Below are 24815 nucleotides of genomic sequence, written 5' to 3' on the forward strand. Positions count from 1 at the left end.
CGTGAGCTAATGGTGGACAAGTAGGCCTATGTGTGAGGAATCTGTGAGGGGGTAGAGCATCACCTGTGGTCAAGTAATTCTCGTCCTGCTTACAGGGGAATTCGCGCATTGTGTTCATCCAAGCCCATCCCTCGGTGTACTGCAGTTAGAGCTGAGGGTGGTGGGCTCTTTCTTGACGGAGGAGTCCGAAGTGAAGGCCTGCTGGGCCGGTTATTTTGAGCGGCTGTACCAGGCTGATCCACCAGCTGTCGAGTTGGATGTCAGGGGTGTTACAATCCCGATTGCTGCCCCTCCAATCAACTGTGGTCCACCTTCATTTGTGGAAACACAGGCTGCGGTGAATTGTGTGTATATATATATATATATATATATATATATATATATATATATATATATATATATATATATATATATATATATATATATATATACATACATATACTACTCGGGCAAGCAATAAAGCCTGGCGTTGCCTGGGCTTTCTTGCAAATTTCCTGAATAGCTGTTAGCGGATAGCGGTTAGGGGTTAGCGGTTAGGGTTAGGGGTTAGGGTTAGGGTTGCAATAAGGATTATGGTTAGCAGTTAGGGTTAGGGTTAGGGTTAGCTGTTAGGGTTAGGGTTAGCTGTTAGGGTTAGGGTTAGCTGTTAGGGTTAGGGTTAGCTGTTAGGGTTAGGGTTAAGGTAGCTAACCCTAACCCTAACCCTAAGACTAACCCAAACCCTAACCCCAACAGCTTGTCGTGGCGAAGGTAAACAGCGCCCGGGGCAAAGTGGAAATTTGCGTCCCCGTAGGCCTTAAACTTGAGTGGATTTGAATGGAAAATCCCATAAGGGATATCGATTTATCGATTTTTTCAAATATCGGAAGTGTTATGGAAAAAATTTATAGCCAATGACCTAAGTTGGACCAAAAGCCATCATCGTACCGAATTTGAACGGAATCCGTTGGAGTTTGTGAAAATGCATCAAAACGAATTTTGAGGGGCCTCTTAAGGAAGACAATAATATCATTAGTATATGTGCCAAATCTTGTTTCATTTCATGCAGTAACAAAAATCTGACGGTGGAACAAAGAAAGGGGCGTGCCGAAATATTTATATATATATATATATATATATATATATATATATATATATATATATGTATATATATATATATATATATATATATACATATATATATATATACATATACATATATATATATATAAATATATATATATATATATATATATATATATATAAATACTGAAATTAAAGTCTAGAACAAACAAACAATTGCGGATAAAAAATAAATCATGGAATCATTTTGTTGAACAAAATTTAATGTAAATTTTTGACTCATCAAAGTAGCCACCATTTGCAGAAAAACAGCCGAACATACTCGTGGCATTCTTTCTGTAATGGAAATCAAATATTGTTCGGAAAGTTCTTCCCAACACTGTTGCAGAAGTTCCCACAAATGTGTTGCACTTGTAGGTTGCTTTGCTTTCACCTTTCTGTTCAGTTCATCCAAAACCAGCTTGATGGGGTTTAAGTCTGGAGACTGTGCTGGCCATTCCATGATTTGAAGCCTTCCGTCTTGTTCTTTTCTTCTAAGGGAGTTCTGACATAGCCTGGAGGTATGTTTTGGGTCGTTATCTTGCTGTAGGATGAACCCCTGACCAACTAGTCGTAGACCAAAGGGTATTGCATGGCGCTGCAAAATGCTGTGGTAGCCCTTTTGGTTCATGGTGCCAGTCACTCTGTGCAAGTCGCCGACTCTGTATCCAGCAAAAGGGCCCCAGATTATCACGCTTCCTCCTCCATGTTTGACAGTTGGTGTCACACACTGAGGAGCAATCCTTTCACCTACTCGACGGTGTACAAAAACCCTGCGTGATGAACCGAAGATTTCAAATTTTGATTCATCAGTCCATAAGAGCTTCTTGCAGTTTTCAATAGTCCACTGGCAGTGCTTCATGACCCAGGCAAGCCTCTTTTTATTATTTTGCCATCTTAGCAATGGCTTTCTTTCTGCCACTCGACCTGTCAAACCTGCAACTCGAAGTCTTCTCTTCACAGTTGAAACTGAGACTTCCTTACTTCAACCAGTATTAAGCTGTGCTTGAAGCTGCTGTCCTGTGACCCGCCTATCACACAAGCTGTTGAGTCTCAGAAACTTGTCTTCTGATTGTGTTGTGGCTTTGGGTCTGCCAGACCTCTTCCTGTCAGACTTTCCTCCAGTTTCCAAGTACCTTGTGATGGTGTAGGAAACTGGACTCACTTACACCTTGGCTTTTTTGCAATTTCTCTAAAGGAAAGATCTACACTTTTAAGGGTTTTAATGGTCTGTCTGTCTTCCTTTGTTAGTTGTCTTTTTCTCACCATTATGAGAGCAATATACTACTTCCTGCAGTGTAATATTGTCCAAATAATGCTTCAGAGGGAGTAGCAATACAGTCTGTTCCAACATTGTTTTATATCGAGGGTTTGTACCTAATCAACAAAAGTTGGGACACCTGCAGGAATTGTTTGCATCAACTTTAAAGGCTTAATTTGCTTCGATTGCTGTGGAACAGCTGCAGTTGCTTACCCATTACTTGTTTCCTGAAAAGGGCCTTTTTTAACAACTCTGAAATTTGCATTATTTTTCAGTTTTTGATGACCTAAACTTTTTTTTTAACTTTGGCAGTTTACCGCTTTGCTTTGTACCATTTCAGGTTATTCACTGGACTTGAACTGCTTAAATTTCAGTAAAAACTGGAAAAGTGTGGGAGTTCTAAAACTGTAGACAGGTTGTGTGTGCGTATATATATATATATATATATATATATATATATATATATATATATATATATATTTATATATACACACACATACATACTGTTCACCATACTGCACGTTTTCCGCAAAAACCCCCATGGGCCACAGGTTGGACATCCCAGGGATAGAGTAAACGATGCAACGTTGAAGTGAAAAGCAACCGATCATATGCAATGTCAAAATTAAGACAGCCTCCCACGTGAAATCATCTTTGGTGCTCAATTACCTGTCCTACCTGGAATTGGCTGCAGCTCTGTGCATGCAGGTAAGATAGATATTTGGGCATTTAATATTCATAAAGAAACGATTTCTTTCTATCTCATTACAGCAACACAATCATAGGTTAAACAAAAACTGTAAATCCAAAAATTTGTCATCAAACTGCGATACATGAACATTAAGTTTTATTGAGCAGTGTCAGCATTATATATTACCTTCACTGTCATGGTTACAATACATCCACTTTTTGTCATTATCCACGTTACTTGTTGTGCCACACCTGTGAAAGTATAATAATTAATAATCATAGTTGTAATTAACAGTTCACATTCTGAATAGAGTGATGGGACTCCATATTACCGTAGTCCCGTAATCTGTGTTCCAATGATTCCAAGATCTTACAAGCAGTAGTGTCACTTCATGTCAATATCAGCAGGATCACCAATGCTGGGAAGGACAACTACCAGGAATCCCAGTAAAAGAGTTCCACTGCCATCCCGTATTGCTAAGCATGGGGAGGTTGATAAAATCCTTTATCATGACCTGTCACAGTCTTGAAAATTGTCCTCAATAGCTCTCGAATTGCTCACTGCTGGAGTTGTCAGGATATAAAGACAAGGGTGAAAAAAACCTCTGGCTTTCACTGGACAGTAGACCGGTCTCCCATTGGACAATTGATCTATGTCCAATGGATGTGACTTTTGAGGTGAAGAAAATCTATCAACACTGGAAGTGTCAACACTTTCCTTCTGGAAAATCCCTGTAGTGTCCATCTTGTTTACCCTGTGTCCACTACCCCATCCCTTCCCCTTCCACAGACTCCTCATGTCTCTGCTCCCCACTGTTTTGTGTTTGCCTCTCCTGCAACTCCCGTCTCCTATTCCCTATGTTATACGTTCTGTGTGTTCGCTCTCATACGAGCCTCAACAATATATACAAAATTAAAAATAAAGTAAAAAACTCAAAAAAAAAAAAAAGATCCTATTTATTATGACAAACTAAAAGCGATGGGTGTTCATTTGGTTTGAAGAGCTCGCGGATCAGCTTGGTACAGCCACTCAAAGTAACCGGCCCAACGGGCATTCACTTCGGACTCCTCCGTCAAGAAAGAGCCCACCACCCTCAGCTCTAACTGCAGTACACCGAGGTATGGGCTTGGAGGAACGCAATATGCAAATTCCCCTGTAAGCAGGACGAGAATCACTTGACCACAGGTGATGCTCTACCCCCTCACAGATTCCTCTGACATGGGCCCCCTTGTCCACTCTCAGCGCACGTACAATTTTATTCCACAACTCCCTGAACAGCTCAGCTCTGCCATTAGGCCTGGCCCTGCGACTCTGGTCAATGGTATACAGTGTCCCTTGAGACAAAATTCTTCTTCGCTCCCGGTGACTTCAAAGCCATCCACTGGCAACATCAAGGATGGTGGTCTTGAAGGCACTCCACAACTCTTCAGGATCCCCCAAAGAACCCAGACACCCCAAATCCTCACTCAGCCTATTCACAAAGTCCTCAGCTACCCTCTCATCCTTGAGCTTGCCAACATCCAGCCTAGCCTGGGATGGTACCATTCTCCTGGATTAAAGGTACAACTTCAGAGTTGATAAAACAAGCCTGTGGTCGGTATTGAGGAACTGAGCACTCCGGTAGACCCTGCAGTTCTGGAACATCCTCCAACGACCGTCAATGAGGACATGGTCAATCTCCTTTTCCACACCGCAAGCGTTGGAATACCAAGTCCAGCGATGAGCTTGTGGGTGTTGAAACCATGAACCAGCCACCCTAAGTCCATGACTTCTTGCAAAGTCAAGGAACTTAGTGTTGTTCAGGTTCATAGTTCCAGACCCACGGGGACCAACACATGTCTCATAACCATCTGTATCACTTCCAGTCGATGCATTGAAATCCCCCAAGACTAGAAGTGTATCACGTCTGGGGCACTGATCAACCACAGACTCGAGCGTGGCATAGAATGTGTCCTTCACGGTGAGATCACTCGCCTCAGTCGGAGCATATGCAGAGACCAGGGAAACGACACCTAAGGAGTGACGAATCCTTAGTCTCATAATACGCTCATTGACCGGCGTTACCTCAATTATCATTGTTGTCAGCTTATTGGACACAGCTAGAGCAACTCCTTGGGCATGGTAACCATCAGAGCGACCAGACCAATAGGTGGTGTAACCACCCGCCATAATCTCGCCACTATCCGGTCTCCGAACCTCAGAGAGAGCTGCAATACCGATGTCCAAACGCTTGAGTTCAGATGATAACAGAGGCAGGTGATCATCCTCTCTTAAGGCCCTGTCACACCTTGACGATTTAGCCAACGTATGCCTGACGTATGCAAAATTGGGCTAAAACGCCGGCACACATCGAATACGTTTTGGGTAAGTTTCTATACGTTAAGAGGACGCTGAAAAACACTGCCATACGTCGTGAATACTTGAAATTTTACGTCGTGAATGCTTTAGCATGCTTGAAATTTTACGACGTATGCCAGCGTATGACTCACACGTTCCGCTACGCTGGCCATAAGTTGTAGGCACGTTATGCGATCGTTGACACACGTCGACACACGTTACTTGTAAGTTACTCATAAGTCGAAACACGTCGAGGTAATGCTTAGCATACCCAAAACTTATTTCTAACCTATGAGTAACGTGCTTTGAACCTATGTGTAATGTACCTCCAATGAACATTGACGTATGTAGACGTATTTGATTGACGTCTTCCGGACGACCACAGAACTTACTGAACGTGTTTCGATTTTACAGCTACCGTATATTGGCATATTGGCAGCATTTAAAAAAAAAACAACAATAACTTCCGATATTTCGTCACGTGCCGTTACGTCACGTCCGATTGCCTCTTCAGTTTGCTCATGTCTTGTTCTTAGTTCCTCCTCTGTGAATATTTTCTGTTTGAGGATATTGTCACGTCGACGTCGAAACTTAAAAGCAAATGTCCGAATATATTTTAAAATTCGTGATAAACTAAAAAAATAATAATAATCACAAAAAACACCAACAACTTCAGATATTTCGTCACGTGCCTTCACAGAGCCAAGAAGAAAAAAAAAAGAAAATGTTCCTTGATGGAGAAAATAAGTTTCGGGTATGCTAAACATTACCTCGACGTGTTTCGACTTATGAGTAACTTGCAAGGAACTTGTGTCGACGTGTGTCAACGATCGCATATCGTGCCTACAACGTATTCCCAGCGTAGCGGAACGTGTGAGCCATACGGCGAGTACGTTGTAAAATTTTCAGCATGCTTGAAATTTCACGACGTACTAAACGTACCATGAAATACGACAGCGTACTTCATCGTTTTTCAGCGTGCTCTTAACATATACACAACTTACCCATACCGTATTCAACGTGTGCCAGCGTTTTAGACACATTTTTCATAGGTCGGCATACGCTGGCTAAATCGTCAAGGTGTGACTGCGTGGTTGACACTTCCAATTCTCAGGCGGTTATGATTTAAATCGGTGTGTGGCAGGTTTTTAACAGGCTACGCCACGAGTTCGTCGGCGATACGTGCAGCGCGCTATGCCTAAGTTAAACTATCGTTGGGCAGAGGTTGTGAACGCCGACAACAGGCTAAGCATTCGTTGGTATAAGTTATCTATAAGACAACAAAACGTTCTGTGCCCGTTACTAATATGTCATGCATATGACCAACACGTTATGAATACAACCAAAACTTAAAAAACATCAAAATTTCAGTGTACGCCAACGTTTTACATACATTTTTATACGTTGCCATTGCTGGCTAAATCGTCTAAGTGTGGCAGCGCCTTTCGAGATAGGACATTCCAGATACCCACCTAAAGGGACTGCCTCAAGTTAACCCAAGGAGACTGCCATCTGATTGTGGATGACACCTCAGTTAGGTAACCAAGCTCCTAAAAGATCATCTCTGGACACACAGCTAAGTGCCAGGATAAAGGGAGGGATTTTGTTCTATTTTATCTTTGCCCTTGTCTGTATTTGTGTCTGTGTGGAGATGTCTCGAAATTAGCTTTCGTTTAACTCACGTTATTATTATCACACTTTGATTTATTTCCATTATAAACATTTGATTTATGTTCATTAAACCCTTATCTATTAAATTTGCTTATATCTGTCTATTCGTCATGGGTTCAAGTATAAACCCTTGCGATTCCGTATGGTTCATGCCTTTGCCGCCCCCCCCCCCAACCCCATCCCATACGCGCTATAATCTCCAAAGATCACGTGTTAGCCTCCACGGTAGAACCGTTCGGCTATCCGTCCAGGTCGGTGAAAACCGCCCCGTCCACGACAACTGGGTCAAGGGTGGGACATTAACTTAACCCCGTGGACACGACATTATCAATCGGACTTCATTTACAACACGTTTTAAATGTGAGATTTATTTTGCGCTCGTTTAAACACCATCATCATAACCAGCACAATAAAAGGAACAATCACCACAATTTACAACATAATGATGTGTTGAAAACGAAGTCTGTTGATAATTTAATCCTCCGTTGTCTGTATACATGTTTCGATGGTGTCTGGAGGCTAGGACATCATTACCTTCGGCAACCGGAGGTTGAGAAAGTATTATCATGACCCATGCAGTATGTTGTTGTTGTGGTTAAGTCCAGTCATCATAATTTTGCTTTATTTGTTCTTTAGCTTATCATTTTCCTGAACAATATTTCTAAACGTCAAGGATAGCTCGTTCATCCAAAATATTTCGTTGAAGGATTTTGTCTCAAATATGAAGAGCAAAGCAGAGCTCACAAGGTATTGAACTGCCAAGTGTGTGCATCACAGCAAGAGTCTGAGCAACAGGTTGAAGAAATTCATTGCAAGTTCTGGAACAGAAAGCAATAGCAATATGCACGTCCCAAACACCCTAATGACCCACAAACAAGAAGAGGTAGATACTTTACTCTTGCTACATGCCCCTCCAATTGACAGGAATGCAGAAATTGTTATTGATTCTGCCGACACTGATGGCTTCCCACTGATTTTTCAAATGTATCAAAGCCTCCCAGTTGCTACCAGCTTTCTCACAGGGAAGGGCAAGCTGAAGAGAAACATTGCAGTGCAATCTGTTGATGAAATGGTGGGCCAAAAACGTGCATCAGCAATATTCCATGTTCTTACAGGCTCTGATAAATCTAGCAGATTTCCTGGCAGAACAAAGGACTGGTGCTTCATGGTGTTCATGTCTCATGATGATGAGGTCCTGGAAGCATTGGCATCAACAGGGAACACCGATCCATCTCCAGAAATATGCTCCTAGTTGGAACGACATGTAGTAATTGCATCAAAGCCAGATGCGACTGGGCATCCTCTGTCGTGCAAAGTCCTTACTTGGCACACGTGAGTTCCAATCCACCTACAAGGCTTTCATCCGTCTGCAGATTGATGGAGTTCCTCAGCTCACCTCTCTGGGTTGTCTCCCCTGCCTCACATCTTGCTCATCTTGACGCCATAGAAACCAAGACCTTCAAATCACTGGAATTGTTTGCGATGAAGTTGAGTCGATGGGCCTATCACTTTGCCATCACAGACAGGTTGGTTGTCTCACCTCCTTTCTATCTCATGAAACTATCTAAATCATTAAACTATCTAAATCCAGGATCACCTCCTCATTTGTTCCTCTTTTTGCACCCCTGTGGAAGCAATTTCCACAATCGTTTCAATCTCATTCTTTCCCCCAGGTCTTAAAGAGAACTTTTCACCATCATCTCAAACCTCAAACCATCTGAAACCTTCTCAAATCATTTCAAACAATTTCAAACCTTCTCAAACCATCTCAAATGTCTGGTGTTGGCTTAATGGTTAGGGTGGTGGGCTTTGGATCCTCGGGTCCTGAGTTAAAATGCCACTCAGCTGTTGAATTAATATCAGGTGGGGTTAACTCGGCCTGTCATCCTTCCAAGGTCAGCATAATGAGTGCCAGCATGCTGATATACTGTGTTGGAGTGGCGGTAATTAGTCATTTTGTGTCCAGGATTGTGCCCAATAGCCAAGCAGACTGTTCAGGCAGCACCAACGCTCTGCACAGAGTACTGTCCCGATGTCCTCCTCCTCAAATCATCCCCCATCCAAAACCATGATATTTTCGACACCGTTTAAATCACCCCCTCCCCCCTCCCTTCCCAAAATTTTGCTTCTGTACCCATCTTGTCCACCCCTTGCATTCCCCCCTTCCGTCGTCGTCGTTACCCACAACCCTTGTTTGTCTGTCCCCTCCATCTATTTTCTCCCTCCGTCCTGCTGTTGGCGTTTCCCCATTCTCCTGCTGTTCCTTTATTTAAATGTTGCGTCCTGATCTGTTCTATGTTCTCACCCTTGCATGAGCCTTGACTATGTATTTAAAAAAAAAAGAGACATTTTAATCAACAACCCTGGGATTCCTCCAAGTTGAGGAGATGGTGATGTTTTTTTGAAAAACAAATTAAGGTTTGCTTCCGAAGAAATATATTCGATCCAGAATAATGCTTTAAGAGTGAAAGATGAGGTGAAGGAAGTGATGACAGCTGCTTTCTCTCCAACCGTTTTGAGAAATCAGGGGTTATTCAAGCGAATGATTTATAAGGATGGCAATGACTAATCATTGAAGAGATATTAAAATAGGATTTGGAAAACCTTTTCTGCGTCATTCTTGGTGAACAGTCGGCCTTGATTACAGATGTTTCTTCACGTCTCAATCACACACTACACTTGAACCCAAAATACATGATTTAGTGATTAAAACTTTAAAGTTGACATGCTTGGACTCACCAAGATCTTCCCAAACCATCCGGAAGACACGTGATGTACGTTTTGTTGCGGTACACAAAAGGGATCACGCAACTTGTCGTATCATACCCAACAACAACGTGGGAACCTGTACAAACAAACAACACGTTAATTTCCATTTCATTTGATACTAAACACACATCAGCACAACAACAGGAAACCATCTCAAAACAATGCCGAGTCGTTCTTCTTGTAATATCTAGTCCAGTGGACGTTCAAGCGATAAGATATTTATTAACTCTTTGTTTAAAGAGCAGATACAGCTGAGAGTAGCGTTAAAACAGCAGATCCTGTGTGTGGCTTCGTGTTAACGCAGCAAACCCAGTCGCTCCGTGGGTAGAATTCAGAAAAATCAAGGTACGCGACGACAAACATCAAAAACGAGCAACACGGAGTTTCAAGCAATGTTACGCACCTTCATTGAGCGACAAGAGCACGATCTGTGAAAAATAAGGCAAAACAACATCATCATGCACAACATGGAAAATGTGATCACACATGATGAAAAGGAAGAACCTTTCATCAAAAATTTCAAAACATTTGAGGTATTGTTCGAATTCTGATTGTCTTTTGAGTTTTAAAACGGTCAACATTCATTTGAAATGCCACTACTGTTCTACCAAAACGCTTAAATTGAAAGCTGGTGGTGGTCATATGGCAGCTTAGCTGCTGGGGTAGCTATCATTTCTTGAAGCACGACTGTGTTGCTGATGCAATGCCCCTCTACCAGTACACACACTGGAACTGGTACTCATTTCACCGACCTTGGAAGGATGACAGGTTGAGTCAACCCCCTGGTGTATTAATTCAGCAGCCGACGGGGCTTGAACTCATGACCCAAGGATCCCGAGGCACCACCCTAACCACTGAGCCAACACCAGGCTACAATCGAAAGCTCATAAATGGGGAGTGATTTTCCCATAGATATAATGATATAGTGGGGGGTGTGTTCCCCAGAAAAAAATTCCCAGCCCAAATTTCAATCATAATGGAGAAAATATTTTAAAATGTACAGTAATAATGATAATAAGCAACACTAGTGTCACTTTCAAGCTATGGTAACTCTTAGAATGTGAAAACGACCTTTCACTCACACCAAAAATCTCCATCGTGAACCCTCATTCATGAAAACAACCTTTTCCTCACAGCAAAAGTCTCCATCGTGGACCCTCATTCATGAAAACGACCTTTCCCTCACACCAAAAGACTCCATCGTGGACCCTCATTCATGAAAACAACCTTTCCCTCACACCAAAAGTCTCCATCGTGGACCCTCATTCATGAAAACAACCTTTCCCTCACACCAAAAGTCTCCATCGTGGACTCTCACTCATGAAAACGACCTTTCCCTCACACCAAAAGTCTCCATCGTGGACCCTCACTCATGAAAACGACCTTTCCCTCACACCAAAAGTCTCCATCGTGGACCCTCATTCATGAAAACGACTTTTCACTTACATGACCTACTTTGTGCTTCAGCTGATGTATTACCTCTATGGTCATTTCCCTCAATCTCTCCTACGTGGCTACGTCATCACATTTGTGCCGAAGTGCAGCATAGAGGTAATACATCAGCGAGAGCGCTAAGGAGGTCACATGACTCGACAGCTGCCCGAGACACTCGCCGCCATGTTTTCGGCCGTCAAGTCGTCAACATGATTTTGATCTCCTACATTGAAGACAGCATGGTTTGGAGGTTAGTCAGTAATCTGTCCTGTGCAGAATGTGTTGGTCTGCTGGCGGGGCCTTCTGGTGTATCCTCTTAGCATAGTTATAGTGAGAGTCCACATGAACTTGTGAGGTTGGTGGCTGTCAAGGATAGAGGTGGTCTGTATTTTGCTTCAATTGAGGTATTTAAACTTGTAAAGATTTGTGAACAAATATACCATGAAGTGGTTGTGAAAAGCCCATGTCCAGTGGTAATATGCTCTTGAAAATAAAAGCCACAACACAAAGGTGGATTCACAAGAATACAAGTCCCCTCTTTGCTAAGGTGGTACATGCAAATCCTTTGGCTCGAGGTGAGATAAGTCATGAGGGGCAGCTGGTTAATAAAATACTACACATGTTCTTCACCATGAAATTAAAGTATCAGGGTAAGATTTGTACTGATATATAATTCACAAGTCGGAAACCAGTACTCGTAATATATCTGCTAGACTCACAGTGTTCAAGCATCAGTGATTTAGTAGTTCCAAACAATGCTGGTTATTCAAGGTTTTAGATAAAATGGCCTCTTTGGAAAGATAATGTTAGTGTATAGTCTTTTTGCACTGAAAATTAAATGTGAATCAGTCTGGTAGTTTTCATGTATCCAAACTACAGGATGCTTCCAGCACGTTGGTTACTTTGACATTTTAAATATATCTCAGTATTATGCATTCTTGATTGTCCCTTCATGTATTTGTAGAAAACTAATTTCTGTAGTGATCAACAAATTTGCATCTAATCTTAATTTATAATTTTATACTCGTGTATTTATGACAAACATTTTGATGCTGTAGTCAATATTTCATGTTATTCTGTACTAATAATTGTGTTTACATGTGTCTTCCATTTATATATTGTTGAATTACTACACAACCTTCATTAAATAAAAGCATTCACCATTTCCACTCAAGTTGTTCTGATTTTCTTAGCTTTATATATTGCGATGCATTTTATGAGCATAACCGAGTATAATTCGGTGAAAAGCCAAAACAATGCCACAAATTGGAGTAACGTGAAGTAATGAAGCCAAAAGTTCAAACATGATCAGCCAAGAATATGGGTATGCCTGGTGTGGGTGTAATGGTGAGGGTGGTGGGCTTTGGATACAAGGTTCCTGAGTTCAAATCCCCCTTGGCTGTTCAATTAATACCAGGTGGGAATGACTCTGCCTGTCATCCTTCTGAGGTTGGCCAGCTTGCTGAGTGCCAGCATGCTGGTATCCTGTGTCGGAGTGGCGACCCATCCAGGATTGTGCTCAATAGTCAAGGAGACTGCTTCAGCAGCACCAAAACTCTACACAGAGTATGGTCCTAATGGATGGATGGATGTGGGTGGACAGGCACTCCTTGATTGTGGAATTGTGCCCAATGCAAAAAAGCCAGTGTTCACTGATGATATTGTTACGAATTTGCGCCCACCGGCGTGCGAACGACCGCTTTTCACTAAGAGTAGCCGCTCGCCCACCGTACGGACAATTCAGTCGTGACCTTCCGGAACAACGCCGGAACCCTGTCATGGGTGGGTCTTCAACCCCACCACGGCCGAGCCAATTTTCTACCTGCGCAAAATAGGGTCAATCGCCAAATCTCGATATACCCAAGTACCTGCGCGGGTAGTCTACTGGGAGACTGTACCCTCGGCACAGGTCGGCTTGGACACAAACCACTCAAGCGGTCCGTTCCGTTCTGCAGTGATAACCAAGCGGGTATTATCACCCGACTTAGCCGGATCCGATTCTATTTAACGGGTATTTAAAACCCAACTAATATTCCGAGATGCAATATGGCGTTCCAATGGGGGAAAAGACACGACGAACGGGTTACATTTAGACCAGCACATTTATTATTTTTACACATGCACATATATACACAGCATGCAATCAATGCAGGTATTCAAGAACACGTATACAGGCAAACAATCATGCACGGGACGGGGACAAAGACATGAGCAAGGTGAAAGCACTACGACCGTCTATCAGCAATTATCTAGTCACTTAACAGTTTTTACTTAAAGGACACGGTGCCACCAACATTCATTCAAAAGAAAGGAAAAGGCCACCCTCAAAGACGAGGGCGCCAGACAGGGTCCGTAGACCTTTATGGCGTGGAGCCTGGTTGACCGAACGGACCCCACGAGACCATTGCAGGTTACCTGCACCCTCATGGTGCGATGGTGGGCGAGCTCTCTCCTCCCGGGTGCGCAGGCTGCGCGGCAGAGCTGCAAAGCGGTGCCTCCCGTCCGCGTCCTTCGCGCCTCGACCCGGACCACCGCGCACAACACACACGACTTAGCGCGCCCAAGGAGAAGGCACCACCTCGACGACGATGAAACCACCAATGCACACTAAGAAGACCACCAGTGAACCACCATGAAGAAGACCACCAATCCGAAGACGACAAAAAGCAAAAAAGCCCAAAAAGCCCCCAACTGGTGTCCTGCACGCCTTTATATTCCTCAGTTCCAACGCCTCGCTCCTCCCCGTTTATTGCTCCGCCCCTCCTTCCAGCTACTGCGGGAAGCTTCCAGAAAAGGGGCGTGCCCTCTCGCCCCCCTCCCCGCGTGCCTCGCGGGGGCCCGAGAGAATCATTCTTGGCACAGGTCCAGGAGATTCATTCCCCCAAAATGAGGCCCCTCCTTCACATGACCTTTGACCCGCATCGCACTTCCCCCACACCAAAGCGCGGGAAAACAGGTGGGAATAACAAGGCGGGAGAATCAGGCGGGAAAATCTGCGCACCATCGGAACTCCTCTGGTTTCCTTCGCTTCGTAGAGACGGTTTACATGAGCGGAGAGGGTTGTGATGTGGTTTGTGGAGAAGGGGATCGACAGTTGGCGTAGCGGGGAAGGTGGTTGGCATAATTGTTGTTGTGTGGGAGCGATGTTGGTGGTGGTGGTGGAGGCCACCGTGAAGCGGTGGTCGAGAGCGACGTTGGTGGTGGTGATTTGGTTGTGATTGGTGGTGGAAGCGATCGTGGTTGTGGTGATGGTGGTGTGGTTGGCGTTGTGGTTATTTGGGAGTGATGTTGGTTGTTGTAATGGTGGTTGAGATGTGGTTGGACCAAAATAACGATAGGAAAAGAAAAACGGCTATCTCAAAGGATCACAGCCCTGTGACACGAATAATTTCCATAAAACAACGGTGGGGAAATCTAACTGAACACGGACTTATCGGCATAACTAACTAAGGACTTATATGGTGTTCTGCGAATTTCCACAGCCATAACAATATATATATATATATATATATATATATATATATATATATATATATATATATATATATATATTAATATTTCGGCACGCCCCTTTTTTTGTTCCACCATCAGATTTTTGTTACTGCATGAAATGAAACAAGCTTTGACATATATAGTAATGATATTATTGTCTTCCTTAAGAGGCCCCTCAAAATTCGTTTTGATGATTATGGTAGTTAAACAGTTCATGTTCTCCATTTGCAAAATGGGAGGAATTATTGCACAAAAAAGAAATAAAAATGTTTCCCATTTTTTAGAGGACCACTAAGATGAGTTCGTAAAACCTTTGGTAGAGTATGTTATTATTAATCACGATACGCCATAGTAAATTGCTCATGTTATTGAGCTGTCAATAAGCTATCAATCATAGACATATAATAAACTCACTTGAGTATTCATATCTCTATTTCAATGCATAATATCAAGGGGTACCTTCATGATGACCTAATAAAACCGGTCTCGATGTCCGTCCGTCCGTATATCTGTTCACAATCAAACCGACCGTGTGCATTTTAAGGCTTTCCGAGAGCTTTGGAAAGATTACCTACACTCCCGCATGGTGCTGTTTTTATTATTCCTACTGCACTTCATAAGAACATCGATCGTGGATGGATGCGCAGATCCCAGGAGAACAACTATAGCTGTACAGAACAATTCATATTATCGATGGATAAAAATGATATTTCATTAATATTGTTGTGGTTGACCAAATTCGCAAACCACCATTCAGGTCCCTTAGGTGAGATATCTCGGTAGGTATATGTGTAGTTAGGCCCAAACCCGTTGTCTAGAGGGAATAAATGTCATTCATGCGGGCTGCGACCCCTTTAGATAGCCGTTTTTCTTTTACTATCTTTATTTTGGACCAACCGCCATTATTACCACCACCAACCACGTCTCAACAGCCATCACAACAACAACCACCAACCACAACGCCGCTTCACCACAACCGCCACGACCTTTACCGTCACAACTCGCCACCATCGCATCACCGTCATCTCGCGCCACTCGTGGGCACCGATGCTGGACTCGTGTAGAGCGCGCACCGAGCAGCGTGTTCAAAGGCATCGCGGACTTTCCGCAGAAAAACGGATCAAAAACGACTCACGCCCACTTTTGTTCCGTCCAATCGGTGAGCGAGGGGCGATTTGGCCCCGCCTCCAGGGCGTTGGAGGGTGGTCGCTATATGCAAATTCATGGATCAAAAAGCATTCACGCCCACTTTTCCTCGGGCCAATGGGGAGCCAGCAAGAGAGGTGAAAGGTCGGAGGCAGAGGGTCAAAGATGAAGGAGCGAGGCCACGGGGGATATAAGGGGCCGCGTTCGTCAGTCGAGGCAGTTCAGTTCGCAGGAGGAAGAGTTCAGTGCAGTTGGGAGTTCGCGGAGTCGGAGTGAAGAGGACGGAGCTGTGGAGAGGCGGCGGCGGCGAAGGCGGACGAGGGGGTGCTCGCGTCGGATTCGGGGAGCTGTGGAGGGAGAGGCCGGCGGCGCGACCGAGGTCGTGGTGGAGACGCTCGTCGCGGGACCCGCGATTTTGTGAAATCCTCCTTTCCCCGAGCATCAGCAACCCCCTCCTGTTTCCCCCCGCGCTGAGATAGTGCGACAAAAGGGGGCCCCCTTCCCACCCCCTACCAGACACCGTTTGTTGTTTAGTTTGTTGTGAAATATTCGGTCCTCGGGTCTCCGCATAGTGACATAAAGGCTTAAGTCGTACTTCTGTTTACTACCGTAGAAAATCACAGAACCATCCGATCGACATGCTGTTAACAGTTTCAGAATCAGCTAAAATCTACAAGATATGAATATGTAGATGAAACTGATCCGGCCAGCTAAAATCTACAACATATGAATATGTACACGAAACTGATCCGGCCTTTTGGATCACTTTAAAGTAGGGTGCCCTCTAATTTTAATGTGCTCTATGGATCCTCCGGAACTCACGAATGGTACATGTTGTGTCGTCACTAAACTACGTGGTAATGTCATCGAAGTGGATCTACTGCGGGACAGTCGAAGGGGAAAACTTGAATGATAATGGATAAAAATGATATAATATATTGTTTAAAATACATTCATGCTATCTGTCTTTTACCATATGTTGCCAGTGACGCCCGTCCAAGACGGGCACCTTTACTAGTATATATATATATATATATATATATATATATATATATATATATATATATATGTATATAAATATATATATATATATATATATATATGTATATATATATATATATGTATATATATATATATATATATGTATATATATATATATATGTATATATATGTATATGTATATATATATATATATATATATATATATATATATATATATATATATATATTACACTTCTGTCAAAAGTGACCTCCATGGCTTGCAAATGGAATTGGCATCTTTTGCTTAGGATGTGCATGTACTGTATTATTTATAAACCACAACTGCTGAAGACAATAGTCATAAGAGTCTGAAAATATTCTACAAAGTCCATTATTCTGACATTCAATATACCATATCCACGTGGGTCGATACACGCTCACGTATCGTGTTGATGGCCAATAAAAATGGCGGCGATGCCCCACAACGGCTTCAGTCCAATGAGCTCAATTGATCGGCTTGTTAGCGCTCTCGTGTATCGTATATCATACACTGTGTATGTATTACCTTTCTTGAAGCGATTCTATGACGTCATAATCCCAGGTGTAAGTGAGTGCCGCTGTGCCGTTTTTTGGTGAGACACGTGTTTATTTTCAACTACACAATCAAAACTTTCCATCAAAACATCATGAGGTCGTGTTTTGAATTCGTAGTTGCAAACATCGTTGACTGAAGTTGAACAAAGGTTTGTAATGTCACGATTTGAAGTCGTAATCGAATTTTTGGGATCAAAACATTTTATTCTTAAGATTGAAAGTTTGTAAATCAGGATATTACTGTAAACCCTTTATTACGAAGAAACATCTTCCCGCTTTCTGCTCACGATCAACTGCCAAATTCTGATTATCTATTGTGTGATTATTGGGGCAATTGGTGAAGGAACGTAGTTGAACCCTAATCCTACCAACATACTTTACGATCTAATCTAACCAACTGGGGTCTTATCAGATCCAACTCAAAATCATTCAATTTCATTAAATCTGCCAGAGTTTCACATCAATGACTAAACATGGAGTTTTCTAAATAAATAACAAATACAACCCGTCGCTTCGCTGAAAGTGATATTAAGTAGGGGGCTGGGGGCTGAGGGAGGAGCAAAGGAGGAGGGGGAGCGAGGAGAGAGGGGAAGGGAGGGGAGAGGAGAGAGGGAGAGAGGGAGGGAGGGGAGAGGAGAGAGGGGAGACAGGGATAGAGGAGAGACAGAGAGGGGAGACAAGGAGGGAGCAAGGGGAGAGAGAGGAGAAGGGAGGAAAAGAGGGAAGGGAGGGGAAAGAGGAGAGGGAGGAAGGTGAAAGAGGGGACGGAGGGAACAGAGAGGAGGCAGAGAGTAGAGAGAGAGAGGATAGAGGGAGGGGAGGGAGAGTATGGGGGGGGGGGAGAGGATGGAGGGAGGGGATAGGAAGCTAGGAAGGGGAAAAGAGCAAGGAAGGGGGGAGAGTGATGCCTCACCAAATGTTGCTATACACTGCAAGAGGGAGCAGTGTGAGGAGGGGTGAAGGAGAAACATAAAGAGACAAAGAGACAGCAAGAGAGAGAGAGAGAGAGAGAGAGAGAGAGAGAGAGAGAGAGAGAGAGAGAGAGAGAGGGGGGGGGGGGGTTGGGAGGAGGAAAAAAAAAAAGAGAAAGGTGAGGGGTGGAGGTGGCCTTAGCAAAGAGAGTGATATCTTATGCTTAATGACCAAACACAAATTTAAAAAAAAAAAAACTCATGTCAGAACACCTGTACACACAACGACACAACAGAGTTTATAAAGTAATCCGCTGGCATATCTGCAAAAAATTTGATATCCCAGTTCCAGAAAATTTGTGGGAAAATGAAACAAAAGTAATCACTGAAAACAATGGAAGTACTTCCTACTCACGTATGAAGTAATGATCCCATTGAGCGTGAACATCGAAAACAAAGCGTTACAACCAGATATCATATTTAGATACAAAAAAGAGAGAAGAAGGCATTGTGAATTGAGGTGTTAATCGCAGTGATTTTGGACCAACGATGGAGAAATCAAGAAAATGACCAAATATGAAGACCTCAAGAATGAAGGGAAAAGATCCTGGAAGCTAAAGAATGCCAAAGTTGTACCAGTGATAGTTTGGACTATGGGAATGATGAAGAACCTCACAGAGATATTAAAACCATCCCTGGGAATATCACTACAAACGAACTACAGTTGGAAGCTGTCCGGGGCTCAGCGACAATCCTGAAGAGAGGGCTCAGCACAAAACTTTAAGAACAGAAAATTCACAGCTTGGTCCATGAATCGTGACACCTTACCGAAATGAAGGTGGATACTTTGAGCCCATCCTGGGAGGACTCCAGTCCACATTCTGAATCCCACATATATGTCGATACCAAACAACGACACGCACACGCACGCACACACACACACACACACACACACACACACACACACACACACACACACACACACACACACACACACACACACACACACACACACACACACACACACACACACACACACACACACACACACACACACACACACACACACACACACTTATTGGTATCGATAACATCCTGTCCACTTGTACCATCACAATCACCTCTTTTATGATGTTTAACTTCAGGTGCCCGTGTACCTTGGTGGACCTCGGCCCAGAATCAATCTCAGTTGTAAACAGCGCACGATGTACGTCATGGTAAAGAACACGAATTATTAATTTCTTACCTTCAGGGTTAAAGTAAAGATGAGATGTAAAAAATGGAAAGAAAGATCTGACATATCGTTTCAAAAAGTAAAAAAACGAAGGAAAACAAGAGTAACAAAGTCAATGTAGCAACACAATTCCTTTTGACAGGACAGGGTGGAAACTGGAGGGTCTCAGCCGTTCATTTTATCACACATTGGTGGAATGTGTTTGATAAGAAGAGATGTCGCAACAAAGATTATCCATTATCTCAGCACTAGCATTGACAGTCTGGTACGATGACATCAAATGGACTGAATGAAGCAAGGTACTCCGAATAACAATGAAACAATTGACGTTTTCAGATTCAAAACATCCATTTCAGTTAATCCAACTTACCATCACACGAAAAGAAACTCCGTCGTGAGCAGACACGTGTGTGTGTGTGTGTGTGTGTGTGTGTGTGTGTGTGTGTGTGTGTGTGTGTGTGTGTGTGTGTGTGTGTGTGTGTGTGTGTGTGTGTGTTATTTATATATATATATATATATATATATATATACATATATATACATATATATATATATATATATATATATATATATATATATATATATATATATATATATATATATATATATATTGAGTGGGGTTTGCTTACATATTGTAATTGTTTACATTGTGTAAGCACACAAACCATGTTTCCCCATTATTTCGGAATATTTACCTGCATTTGATTTTTCTTTTCTTTTTTTGACATGTTGCCACTGTTTGTTACTTGGCTAAAAAAATTTTTTGACAAGTTTGTTGATTGCCTCCATTTGGTGTGTGTGTGTGTGTGTGTGTGTGTGTGTGTGTGTGTGTGTGTGTGTGAGTGTGTGTGTGTGTGTGTGTGTGTGTGTGTGTGTGTGTGTGTGTGTGTGTGTGTGTGTGTGTGTGTGTGTGTGTATTGGTCTGTACGCTCGCCTCCAGCTCAACCGATCGTTCTGAAATTTTCAGAGATTAATGCCACCAAACCTGCGACGGTCCCGCATTGAAGTTTCATAAAATTCGGTCGACCAAAAGGGTCGACATAGACCAATTGACCGATTTGAGCCAAATTTTCTAAAATTGTCAAATTTCACACGACACATGAAATTTAAACAGGATTTTCATATCAGCTCACCGAATACAGCCACCAACTATAGGGGGAGCACTCGGGAGAGTGCAAAACCTCCGCCGCCAATACTGCTGGGTCACTCAAGTGAACCTTATATCTAATTCATTAAATATGATGTCAACAGTGCTGACAGAGTTATAGTTCTTTTCTCCAACATTATTTGGGGGGGGGGGGGTTGGAAATCACTTAACATGTAGAAATGCAAAAAAAAGAAATCGAAATTTTGTTGAAAAAAAAGTTGCAAAAATTTTTTTTTCTCTAACAATTTTTTTTTGGGGGGGGGTTGGAAATCACTTAAAACATGTATAAATGCAAAAAAAAAATTTTTCTCTAACAATTTCTTTTGGGGGGGTTTGAAATCACTTAAAACATGCAGAAATGAAAAAAAACAATCTCTAACAATTTGGGGGGGTTGGAAATCACTTAAAACATGGAGAAATGCAAAAAAAAACAAAAACATCTTTTTTGGGGGGGTAACAATTTTTTTTTGGGGGGGGGGGTTGGAAAACACTTAAAACATGTAGAAATGCAAAAAATAAAAAAAAATTTCTCTAAATTTTTTTTGGGGGGGGTTGGAAATCACTTAAAACATGTAGAAAATTTTTTTTCTCTAACAATTTTTGGGGGGGGTAACAATTTTTTGGGGGGGTTGGAAATCACTTAAAACATGTAGAAATGCAAAAAAAAATTCTCTATTTTTTTTTGGGGTGGGGGTAACAATTTTTTGGGGAGGGGTTGGAAATCACATAAAACATGTAGAAATGCAAAAAAAAAAAATTTTCTCGAACAATTTTTTTTTGGGGGGGGGGACCAAGTCCAAAATTTAATGGCATGATCCTTGGACCATACCTAACCCCCCCTCCCCCACCAAGTTTCGTCGAAATCCGTCGAGGAGTTTTTCCGTAATACCGTTCACAAACAAACAAACAAACAAACAAACTAGCCCGAACCTCAGCCATAGGCTGAAGGTTATCTTGCCAAAAACAAAAATATTTATATCGTCAATGACGTCAGCAAAAGATTCTGTCGTCAAATTATAGCTATATCTGAAAAGCACTCTTCTTGGGCTTCAATTTGAGGTACTACTCGATATTGTTCATCAAAGATTTAAAAATGACCTTCATGATCGTCAACTTCGACCTGAGGGGCTAACCATGAAGTACAAGGCCGATCGCCACCAAAAACTAATCAGCTGAGCGCCTATCGATATACTATGTATCCACCAAGTTTGGAGATGATCCGATAAAAATTACTCAAAAGTTAAGGGTTTCGTTGATTTTGATGTTTGACCTTCTGGTGACCTTGACCTTGACCTTCAACATTTTGTGTGTCGAAAGCTATTGCGCTCACGAGTATACATATCAAGTTTGAGAGCGATTGCACAAAAACTGTGATCTACAGAGCTAGTTGAAACTTGAAAATCAATTGTAACAAAAAAATAAATACACAAACAAACCGACGAAAAAAACAGATCTTGCAAAACGCTCTGCGTTTGGCAAGATAACAAACAAACAAACAAACAAACAGAAAGGGGTGAAAACAGTAACCTCCATCCAGAGGTTAATAAATGTTAAGGTCAAAAGGTCAACACAGGCGCAATTTCTAAAATTGAGAGATCGGGCCAAAAATTATATATATATATATATATATATATATATATATATTTATATATATATATATATATATATATATATATATATATATATATATATATATATATATATATATATATATATATATATATATATATATATATATATATAGTTGCGAATTCGCGCCCGCCGGCGTGCGAGCGGCCACGTAACTCGAATCACGGCACGTCGCCCACCGGACGGACAATTCCGTCGTGACCCTCTCGGACTAACGCCGGGAACTAGTCATGGGTGGGCCTTTCGGCCTCACCACGATCGTGCCAATCGGCCCCCCGCGTGAGATAGGGTTGTTCGCCAAATTCGACCTACCTAAGTACCCACACGGAGGGTAGACCGGGCGATCGCACCTCGCCGCAGGTCGACTTTGGACACGGGCCACTTTAAGCGACCCGTTCCGTACTATCGGGATAACCGAGCGGTGTTATCGTCAACCTCAACGGTTCCGATTAATTATCGGGCGTATTTAGCCCACTACCAACCCTTTACGTGAAGTAAGATGGAGATTCAATTAAAGAAAAGACGAAGCGAAACGGGAAAAACAGTTCAACATGAGGCACATTTATTCCGCGGCACACGGATAGCACACATATACAATTACAACAATTATACACCAAAAGCAATTGCAACAAAAGGAACACAACAATGCAGATCTACTACCGACTACGCGAGCACATGGCAACACTTACACAGTTTTACTTTACAGACGGCGCCGACAACACATATACTCAAAAGCAAAAGAAAAGGGCCACCCTCAACGACAAGGGGGCAGACGGGGCTGTGGGCGCGAGACCGCGTGGAGCCTACCCGTCTTGTAATGAGCCGCAAATGCCACGGCGGTGCCCCGACTCCACGCTCCTCCGCGGGTTTCATTGGCACTGCTTGGAATGGGGTGGGAACGGGGCTCCCTTTCCGCACTATCTCAGCGCGGGAGGGGGGTGGGAAGGGGGGAATTGTTGACGCTCTGGGGAAAGAGGATAGCTGGCTTGCTTGGGTCCCGCGACGAGCGACTCCACTGCGACCTCGACCGCGTTCCCGGCTTCCCCTCTCTGCAGCTCCCCGACAGACCCCGAACCCCGACAGACTCTGACTCTCCTCCAGACCCGTCTTGACTGCTGCTGCCACACTCTGCCGCTGCCACACTTCGCCGCCGCCACACCTCTCCAACTCGCCCGAGCCCGAAACTGACTGAATTCGCCCCGCGCTCGGCGCTTTATAGTACGGCAGGAGAATCCATATGCAAATTTCCGGATCAGGATGAGCTCGGGGGCGGAGCCACGCTCGCCCATTGGCCGGAGGAAAAGTGGGCGTGAACCTCCCCTGACCCTCGAATTTGCATATATCGATTCGACTCTGATGCGCCTGGAGGCGGGGCCAAATCTCCCCGTGCTTAATGATTGGAGGGATCGGAAGTGGGCGTGTATCATTCCTGATCCGACCTTTCCTCGGAAAGGCCGCTTTTTGCACCCGCGGCTCAGCGCGCATCCCGCACGAGGCCAGGACAGACTGACGCTCGGTGCCCACAAGCGGTGCGGGAATGGCGGCAGAAGGAGAGGTGAAGGTAGTGGAGGGTTTATTGTGGCGGTGATGGCCATGGCGACGCTTGGAATGGCGGTGATGCGATGTTTACGGGAGTGAGCTGTGACGGTAAAGGTCGTGGCTGTTGGCGTTGTTGTTATGAAGCGGGTTGCGGTTGGTGGTTGTTGTGTGATGGCGGTTGAGACGTGGTTGGCTCAAAATAAAGATAGAACAGAAAAACGGCTATCTTAAAGGGTCGCAGCCTGAATTAATCACATTTATTCCCTCTAAACAACGGGATTGGGGCTAACTACACATGTACTTTCAGAGATATCTCACCTATGGGACCTGAATGGTGGTTTACGAATTTCCTCAACCACAACAAAATATATATATATATATACATATACATACATACATACACATACATACTTACATATACATACAAGCCTGGTGTTGGCGCAGTGGTTAGGGCAGCGGCTTGGGATCCAAGAGGTCCTGAGTTCAAGCCCCGTTGGGCCACTGAATTAATCCACCAGGGGGTTGACTCAGCCTGTCATCCTTCCGAGGTCGGCGAAATGAGTACCATTGTGCTGGACCGGTGTATACCCCGGTTAAAATAGGTGTACCAGATCCCTGTGTCGCAAGAGGCGACCAGGGTTGCGTCAGGAAGGGCATCCGGTATAAAACATGTGCCAAATCACTATGCGGATCATATGGATGATCCGCTGTGGCGACCCCTAACGGGAGCAGCCGAAAGAAGAAGAAGATATATATGTAAATACATACGAGGAGTGTTCAAAAAGTATCCAACCTTAATTTTTCGTGCGTAAACAAATGAAGCTAGGGAGAGGTGGTTTGGTGAACGTACAGTATGTAGGCGATCCTAATTCGTATGC

The 24815-nt window shown here is 43.3% G+C and overlaps 1 protein-coding gene across 5 annotated transcripts in view; it reads right to left on the reverse strand.

Annotated features, from left to right (window-relative positions):
• The window catches only part of LOC147016265 (factor VII-activating protease-like), a 123110-nt gene extending 103306 nt beyond the window's left edge, over positions 1 to 19804 (reverse strand). For 2 of the 5 annotated variants that reach the window (XM_085844839.1, XM_085844838.1), the window contains exons 1-4: positions 19635 to 19802; positions 10234 to 10258; positions 9801 to 9906; positions 3240 to 3304 (exon numbers count right to left, since the gene is read on the reverse strand). In XM_085844839.1, the coding sequence (XP_085700965.1) occupies positions 3240 to 3304; positions 9801 to 9906; positions 10234 to 10258; positions 19635 to 19688 (250 nt within the window). In that variant the 5' untranslated portion in view covers positions 19689 to 19802. Of the gene's footprint in view, positions 1 to 3239; positions 3305 to 9800; positions 9907 to 10233; positions 10259 to 19634 lie in introns of all 5 variants that reach the window. The other 3 variants (XM_085844841.1, XM_085844840.1, XM_085844837.1) reach the window with 2 other exon arrangements.
• Between the last annotated feature and the right edge of the window lie 5011 nt (positions 19805 to 24815).

Source organism: Eptatretus burgeri, chromosome 11 (genome assembly GCF_056783735.1).
Source record: "Eptatretus burgeri isolate ZD-2024b chromosome 11, Ebu_testis_v1, whole genome shotgun sequence".
Taxonomy (NCBI): Eukaryota; Metazoa; Chordata; class Myxini; order Myxiniformes; family Myxinidae; genus Eptatretus; species Eptatretus burgeri.